Below are 9,107 nucleotides of genomic sequence, written 5' to 3' on the forward strand. Positions count from 1 at the left end.
GTCTGGAATGAATTCATAGGACCCAAGCAATCTTTTAAGTTGCTGTGAAGAGAATAAGAGTGAGCTGAGATCTGGGTTTTAATAAATTTAGGTGTGGATTTATTGATCAATCGTGCAGCTGCCTGGAGTATACACTCAAATCAGGCAGCCCCTAAAATGGGGCACAGGCTGAGTCTATAAAGGCAGAAACCACAACTGGGGAGGGGAGCTAGCACAAAGAATTGGACAAACAGAAGCCAAGAACAGCCATTGGGTGGATCCATAAGGTACAATGACAGGACCAGGGTCCTTCCTAGAACAGGGTGGAGTGCACAGGGACAGTGGAACAGGCTGGGGTCATGTTCTGGGTGAAGGGTGTAGGGGACCTTGCTGGTTCAGCATCCCAGAACAGGGTGGTCTCTTACATGGGATAGACTTGCCCCATGATCTCTATGCACACTTGCACCATAACCCTTATATGAAATACTGTTTCAAGGCTTACTGATTTAGAGAAGTACTAACCCAGGAAAAGATAAGGGAGCAGGGGACTGTGCCTTGGGTGACTTTTACCCAGGACTACACCTTTAAGCTGTTACAAGCAGTTACAGGGTTTAGGATAAAAACAAAGACAAATATAAAGGGGCTTAATGGCTCCAAATCAGGTGACATGTGATTTTTGGTTACCTTACAACCAAGTCAGGATTGTAAAAGTTTATTGTTCGGCTATACATCGGGCAAGAGTTCTTAGGGAACCTGCAACCTTAAAGAAGTCATAGGTATAGTTTATAAAGAATTACAATAGTAAATTAGATGTCAATTATGCTAACTAGGTGAGTAAGGGTGGGATTAGGGAGGACTTAAGGAGTGGTCAGTGCTTAAAGGAACATGCACTTTTAATATCAACTGCACAGGCATATTGCCCATAATTCACTGGGAAATAGCCCAAGGGGGGGCTACCTGGAGGTGTGGTTTTAGGCTTGATAAGTCAGCTTGTGGTCAGGGCTGACTGAGAAGTGCCCAGACTGCCACCCATCAGTGTCATGTTTGACAAGATGGATGTTGGGAACCAAGGCCTAATTGGCTGAGGAGTTAACTTGCAGAGAGTGCATTGAAGGATTCATAAGTGCAGCTGGCCACTATGCTAGGGGAGATAAACAGTTCATGAGTTGTTGCTGGGCAGAGTGCTGGCAGGGGAAGGGGCAGAGTTAATGCTCTGAGGCTGGGGGGGGAGGGAGGATGTGATTTTACAAGCTGATGTTACCAACATAGACACCCCATCTGTGCCATCTTGGCTCCCGAAATCCCGATCTTGCTTTTTGCTTTTACACTCTCCCCTTTCACCCTCATCCCTCTTCACTTCCTGCCTCAGACAGGTACCATCTGCATATCTGAGACTCCCAGCAACCTTAATTCTGGCTTTTGATGCCTCCAGCCTGGCGTTTCACATGACGTATTCTGCACGTAAGTTAGATAAGCAAGGTGACAACATACAGCCTTGCTTACTCCTTCCCCCATCTGAACCATTCGGCTGTTTCACGTTTGGATCTAACTCGCTTCTTGGCCCCAGTTTGGGTTCCTCAGGAGACAGTGAGATGACCTGATGCGCCTGTCTCTTTGAGGACTTGCCACATTCTGTTGGGAGCCACAATCAAAGGCTTTAGTGCAGTCAGTGAAGCAGAAGGAGATGTTTTTGTGGAGCACCCCTGTTTTCTCCATAATTAAAGGACAGAGACCCAAGGGACACCCACAGCTAGGGGGCGTGATCTGAAGGAGGATCCAGCAAAGGTGGAGAAGCAGTCAAAGAGGGAGGAGGAGAGCAGGGTGGAGAGGCGTGTCCCAAAAACCTAGAAAGGAGAGAGGATCCAGGAGGATAGTGACCCACAAAGCTAGAGGCTGCACAGAGGTCAGGGACGGCAAGGACTGAGCAAAGGTCATTAAATTTGGCAATTAAGAGATTGTTAGCAATAACCATGAGCTCGCCCCCTATTTCATGGAGAAACGAGGTAGCTCCCTTTTCCGCTAGTGCCCTTGATCTCCTCCCCCACTTCTGGGAGGCGGACCTCTCAGACATTTTTCTCCTGTCAGTTTCTTTGTATCCACTGGCTCCTTCCTTGCTGCCTACAGACATGTCCAGGACTCTCTCATTTCTAAAACAAAACTAAACAAACACCCAAACCACCAAAACAAAAACCATTGCCTTGTGCCTACCATGCCTTGTCTCCCATTCACAACCCCAATCTAGAGTTACTTTCTGACCTCTCCTTTACTTGCTAACTCCCTGCAATCTGGCCTTTCGCCTTGACTAGAAGTGCACTTGGTAAGGTCACCAGCACTGCTAAATCCAAGGTCCCTTTTCCATTCCACATCAGCTGCTACTGACACCAGAGGAATTCCTGCCTTCTTCCCCTGGTTCCTGAGACACTGCTCTTTTGACTCTCCTGTCAATGATCACATCATCATAGATCTAATTTAATGGAAATTTGAAAAGCATTAATGAAATGCCTACTGTGTATCAGGTGCTGGGAAAAGGTAAAAAGCATAGGACAGGAGAGATTCCTGGACAGGCTGTTGAGAGTCTGGCTTCAGATACTGCCTCTGCTACTTGTTATTGGAGTGACCCTGGGTAAGTCAGCTGAAGCCTCTCTGGCCTCATTTCCTCAGCTGTAACATGAGCAGACTGGACAAATTTTAAAGGTCCATTTTGTCACTAAAGTGATGATCCATTTCCCCAAAGAACCCATGATTTGGGTATCATCCCTTCCCCCCATATCCAAAGGCTTTGGTTTCCTTCTCTGACCTTGCCCCTTTGCCCCACCCAGGGCAGGTCTGGGTCACTTCCCTCCTCGACTATGGTGATAGCAGCTGGGGGTGGTGGGATGGTGTGTCTGCTTGACTTTGGTCTTTCCCCACTCCAGATCCTCCATCCCACAGTCAAACTGACCTTGCTAAGGCACAGTTGCGATCGGGTCACCTCCACATTCAATAAGCTCCAGCAACTATTACCCATTACTAGGATCTAATGTAAAATGCCCTTCATCCACCTGGCCTCTTCCTCCAGGTCAGTGTCCCCAGCCCCCTTCCCCTCTCACTGCTGTTCCCCATCCCTGGAAGTCCCTCCCTTCCTGTGCCCAATTCTTGGCTTCTCAGGCTTCCTTCGAGCTCCAGACACTTCTTGGTGCTGGTGCCCTTCCTCTGAGATCACCCACAATTCATCTGCTCTGTGCCTCCTGTCCTCCTGGCTGACCAGGGGCTGCCTCCCCTCACCTCAAAGGCAGGGGTTCTTTGCCTTTCTTTACACCCCTAATGCCTGTAACACAGTAGTGTTGACACTTATTCTGTTGATATAATTCCACAACAAACAGAACACGAATATACTGTATATGAATCTGTAATATCCATATTCATATAATGGACACAAGTAAAACGTTACAACCGATTTGTCCAGTTTGTTAATGGATGTACAACACAAGCAAACAAAAATCCACACAAAAGAACTTTGGGGGCGCGTGGGGAAGTGCTAGAAACGAAGGAACGGGCGAGCAGGAAAGACGCTTGTGAAGCGGACTTCTAAGGGAGCCGGGCTTCCAGGGAGTGAGAGGGCAGATTCAGCTGGCCCATCCTCTCAGGAGAGCTGGAGGGCAGCGCAGAGAAATCGTCGGGGTTACCTCGGGCTTCGAGGTCCAGCCAGGACTCTGCATGTGAACCCAGAGGCGAGGCAGAAGCAAACCTCCGGGAGAAGGGGTGGGTCAGGGTCTGGTCTGGTCTGATGGAGAGGAGATGGTAAGGGAAGGCTGGAGGCTGAACATCCAACAGACCAAACCGCGGCCCGGACAAGCCGGCACCGAGTCCGAGCGCTTCTGACTGCGCTGCTCTCCTCGTCCGTCTTGGGTGCCCTCCCCACAACTACGCAGGGCCGTCGGGGCTCCAAGCTTAGTGCACACCGCCACGCAAGCGGACCCGCCTCAGACCCCGTTCCAGCCCCGGACTTCCTTGCTTCTCTCAAGGCTGCCGGTAACCACCAGCCAATCATTCTTGGCTCTTCCTCCTCCCCGCAGCCCCTCTGCGGCCACGTCGTGACCCATCTCCCCACCATCTGTCCTCCAGTTCCCAGCCACACCGCCCGTCAGACTGGCAGAGGTGAGGCCGGTGCGCCCCTCCTCAGTCCCGGTGCCTGGGGCTCACTCCCCTGCCTGCCAACTTCACGGATGCCAGGCTAAGAATGCTTCAGGTCCCATGTTCAAAGATCCTGCTAGGACAGATAGAGATGAAGCACTTGGCTTTGTACTGAGGGCCAGAACCCTGAGCACAAGGTAAGGGGGGAAGGCTCCTTTTTATCATCAAATACAACTTGTCTTCTTGCATTCTGGAGGATGCCCATGCATGTTGGAAGGCAAGTGTGTGCATGTGTGCGTGGGGAGGGGGAATAGCCCCAGTGGTGACTAGAATCATTTGGACTTTTGTTTCTGCATCCTGTCTGGGTCCCAGATGAAGAGGGCCTCAAGGCTGTCAGGGAGATCCTTGAGGAAGAATTTATGCAAAGACCTAAATAAGACCATCCCAGGAGGAGAATGTAGGGAAGGATTTGCCCCCTGCATGAGAGAGAAGCCTCACATCAATGGAACCCAGGATCCATCCCAATATCACTGACAACACAAAAACAGCTGCCATTGAGGTGTCCATAGAAGGAAGGCCCTTAAGACAGATAAGTTCTGACTGAACCAGAAAAAGGATAAAAACTTTGCAGACAGCCTGCTTCCTCAGAGATGCCAAGCACAGAGAGAGACTCTGGTTTGTCTATACACATGAACACAGCAGACAGATGCTAATTACGCCTCACAATATTTCTCATGAATCCCCCTGAATCACAGGCCAAAGACCTGGCCCAGGAGGTTGGCTACATCTTAACAAAATAAGACATGAAATTCCCAGCCTGCTGTCGGTGGCTTCCCTTCTCCAACGAGAGTGCTGCTTTTTAAGATTAACATAAATATTCACATTTTAAATAAAATATGGAAAAATGTCCAAATACACAGTGAAGATTCAGTTAAACATTTAAAATTTATTAAACTTTTGGATCAAAATAGTTGAACAAGTATATACAATCCCATTTTTGTGTTAGTACTGGAGTGTTAGAACAGGGTGGGCCCCAGCTTCTGCATCCCAGCTCCCCACCCTCTAACTTTCAAATGGTGTCACAACCAGGAGACAGGGAGTAAAAAGTACTTCTATTAGATTCTCAATTCATTCACAGCTTAAGGGCGGGCTCCACGGACTGTTCTAGAGACACAAAATGATGTCCACAAGACACACTTTCATTTGGAGCATGAGCAGAACTGGCAGCTCCTGCCCATGACATGGGAGGCACCAATTCTCCATTCTGGTTTATTCTGTAATCCCCTGGCAGTAGTATTTCCATAGCACCTATCATCCATGGACTTCTATACCTTTATCAGTCTTGGGATAGCCTGATTCCTCACATCAAATATTTTACTCTGCTAATAAAATCTTTACATATTCATACTGATGGTTTGGCATAACAAATTCTATATGCTGGCTTGAATTGCAATATGAAATTTAGCATGCAGTAACTGTACCAATATTTTCAACAGTATATCCCTCCCCTCCCACCCTCACCCCTGAGTACTAAAAAGGTTAAAAAGAAAAGAGTGAACATCAGGTATTCCCACTGTGGCAAATCTGAGGTAGGCTGAAAACCAGCTACTGTTAGTATTAAGGAAGTAGTGACTCTGGCCATCACTGGCTAATCGGCCCTCTCCCCCTCTGCTTCTTGCAGCCGGACAACCTACCACACTTTACCCTGATGCCACACGACTATAACAACACAAGCCCACAGCCTAATGGTGGTGGGGGGAGCATTGCACACAGCACTGTTAGGTCAATGATTCCGGACAAAAACTGGTCATAGCTTCCCATCAGGATAACTTTGCACAATTTCAATTTAATGCAATACAAGAAAATAAAAAGACTGATTCACACTTCCAGATTTAAAAACACTTTTTATAGTTTCTTATTTTTATTAAGTGGTTACACCAGAAGGTGTGGTTAAATACAGTGGGAGAGTAAATACAGATGCCGGACCCACTCAAGCTCTTCGAAGAATCCAACGGTAAAACCACCCAGACCCAGACGAAGGCCAGAGAAGGAAGGTTCGAATCATCATAAAGCATGGAAAGGCCCCACTATTACAGCAGAGAAAAGAGAGAGTGAGAGAAAAAGAAAGCGCTGTGACAACTTTCCTCTTGAGTGTTGGATTTTTGGTCTATAAACTGGAAAGGAAGGCTCAGACTTACATAAATCCATTTATTCTGAATAAAGGCCTTTACTGAGCGCTGTCCATCGGCCTTGCTTCTCATGGGTGCTTCCCGCCTCTGTGAAGGCAGAACGACCGCCTGAGCCCCAACTGGGCCGGCTTCCTTCCTTTACCTATCAAGGGACGTGAGGGCATCAGTGTTCTTCATGGAGAGGACGAGAATGTCTTTTCTTTGAACAGAAAAGCAACGGGGCTTCCCGAGGCAGGAGTCAGACAATGTCCCCAGATGAGCTGAGCGCCTCTAGTTGACTTTGTCCTGGAATATGTACAAGTTGTTGGTGGCCGCGACAGCAATGATGTTCTCCAGAGGGTGCCAGGCTGTGTGCAGGATCTTCTTGTTAAAGTCCAGACTGTCCACACTGATCTCATCTTTCTTCCTCTTGCCCCCGGTACACACTTTCCGGGGCTTCAAGATGGCGCGCGGCTTACTGCTTTCTCTCGACGCTTCCAGAGTAACATCCCTCCTCGTGCTTCTGTCGAACATTCTGAAGAAGTTGTTGTACGAGCCAGTCATGAGGGCGCTGTTTTTGAGCAAAAGAAAGGGAGATTCTCCTAAGTCATCAAAGAGCCCAGCGGAGAGGTCCCGGCCTCTGGGCCATGCTCTGATGCACACATAGAGTCCCCAAGGGGTCTCCTTCAGGCTGCAGCTCGGGTCAGGAAAACCTATCCTGAAATTCTATCCAAGGGGCACTGGGAACGTTGGCATCCCAGACTAATTCATACATATCTGACTCTTCCAGAGCCTAGTCAGGCAATGCCACTAACATGCATGACGATTCAGTCCTTGGGAAACAGCAATGGGCAGTGAACAGGGTCTTAGTCTGAGACCCCCTGACCTGTCCCAGCTGGGTGCCTCTCCCAGACCAGGCCTGGGTCAAGGCCCTGCCTCAAAGAGAGAGGAGGAGGAGCCCCGAATGGCAGGTGCTTCCTAGGCTGCTCCTCTCCACCGGCATCCTTCTAAAGGGGCCGTCCCTACCTGGGTCTGGCCAACCCCAGCCCCCCAACAGGGCAGAGAAGATCCATCAGAATGCTGATGGAGCCACGAGCATGCAGAGGCGGGCAACCTCCTGGGGGGGATGCTGGACGTGTCACTTGGCCCAACACCACTGTGTCTCCAGGTCGTCTTGGATGAGGGCTCCCTGGAGACTGCCCAACTTACCCGTCGGAGCCATTCCAGCAGCACTCAAACTTGTCAAAGATGCAGTCGTTCTCATAGAGAGAACAAAGCTTGCTCCGGAGATATTCGTGAACCTGAAAACGAGAGCACGTGCGATGAGACAACATGAACTGGAGGAAGAGGAAGCTTCCCAGCCCCCCACTCACCTGATACGTCTCCACAGGCCTCGTTTCCATGTTGAGATCCCACACTTTGACTGAGAGGTAGTCTCTCGTCATCATGTAGCGGCCACTGTGACTGAATTTGACGTCAGATATCGAAGAAATGATTTCTGAAAAGAATGACCTGCTGCTGGGATCTTCAGGCTCTTCAAAAACTGGAAATGGAAACAGCAGAGTCTTTGGTGTGAAGCCAGAAGGGGCTGCAGAGGGGGCCAAGAGGGCTCTTTCTCAAGGACCCCTCAGGGGATGCTATTGGTGAGTGTGTGGGCTCGGGCTGCATGGTCAAGGTCGATCGGTGGGTCTGTTTTCTTTTTTACTATTTACTTTAGGCAAGACATTCTCCTGTCCTGCCAGCTCTCACTCTGAGTAAATAAAAATGTTGGGCTTTTAAGCCCTTCTGCTCCTCTAGCCGGGCATTCAGGCCCTGCTGACCCTTCCACCTCCAAGCACAGAGAATTATGAGAACATCAGATTCATCCCTCCCCAAAAGATGGACAAACAGACCCCTTGATGAAGAGTTTGTGGTCCTTGGCAAATGTGTCTAAGTGTTGTGCAAGACTAGGGAACCTGGCTAAGACATAGTATGGAAGTCTGAGAAAGGGGATGAAGACACAGATTCACTCAACTGCCCAGAATCAGAGACCCAAGAGAATTGTCCATGGCTGAGAGTGAGCCAGGCTCATCTGGACTGTCGGTCTGGCAGGCTAAACCCTGGGCTGCTCTGCATCTATGGCCTCAATACAAAAGGCCCAGGAAAAACCAGAATTCAGAACCAGGGCCTCTGGGCTTGCCCCACACACCTCCAAGTACTTCTGTGACCTTACCTACTGGCGGTTGTCTGACTGGGGTATCAGAGGCCATTCAGACACACACCGATCTCAGCCAAAGGCTGTCAGAGAGACTCTGCAGGCTTCCCATCACTGGCCACAAATGACTAGTCAAGGTCATGACTTCCTGTTCTCCCCAAAGATTCTCAAGTTTCTTCCAGGTGGGAAGAGCCTTGGCCTGGCTGTCTAGCTCCCATAGCACTCTGCAGTGCTGAGCTGTACAGAGAGCAAATCTGCAAGGAGCCTCTCACACCAACACTCTGCTGACAGGAAGCACCCCTTTCAGCGGCCTCACTTAGGACCCCGTCTCCACCCCTGGAATTGAGTTAGTTCTTAAGTTTCAAAAACAAACCCGGACAGACTTAAGCACGCCAAACAGCCTGAGCAGAGACTGCCCTCGCTGGGGGCCCGCCTGGGGATGGAACACAGCACTTCGGGGAGGGGACACTCACAATTCATTGACAAATGGTCTTTTCTCTTGTAGACACAGACTAACAGTCATTTAGTGATACTGAATTATTACTTCTGAGGTTCAATTGTGATCCCCAAGGGGAAAAACTGGGGAGGAGGGAAGGGGTAACGGACAGATGATATTTGAGGACCTGGCAAAAAAAATCACACCCAATTCTGTC

The 9,107-nt window shown here is 49.3% G+C and overlaps 1 protein-coding gene across 5 annotated transcripts in view; it reads right to left on the bottom strand.

Annotated features, from left to right (window-relative positions):
* Positions 1 to 5,018: 5,018 nt before the first annotated feature.
* PPP2R2D (protein phosphatase 2 regulatory subunit Bdelta) overlaps positions 5,019 to 9,107 on the bottom strand; it is a 39,837-nt gene continuing 35,748 nt past the window's right edge. For all 5 annotated transcript variants that reach the window (XM_069101689.1, XM_069101691.1, XM_069101688.1 and 2 more), the window contains 3 exons: positions 7,634 to 7,803; positions 7,470 to 7,561; positions 5,019 to 6,831 (listed from right to left, as the gene is read on the bottom strand). In XM_069101689.1, coding sequence (XP_068957790.1) covers positions 6,552 to 6,831; positions 7,470 to 7,561; positions 7,634 to 7,803 — 542 coding nt within the window. In that variant the 3' untranslated portion in view covers positions 5,019 to 6,551. The remainder of the gene's footprint in view (positions 6,832 to 7,469; positions 7,562 to 7,633; positions 7,804 to 9,107) is intronic.

The sequence above is a fragment of the Petaurus breviceps genome, unplaced genomic scaffold, assembly GCF_028583685.1.
Source record: "Petaurus breviceps papuanus isolate PSGF00001 unplaced genomic scaffold, PetGlider_PUasm1.0 490, whole genome shotgun sequence".
Taxonomy (NCBI): Eukaryota; Metazoa; Chordata; class Mammalia; order Diprotodontia; family Petauridae; genus Petaurus; species Petaurus breviceps.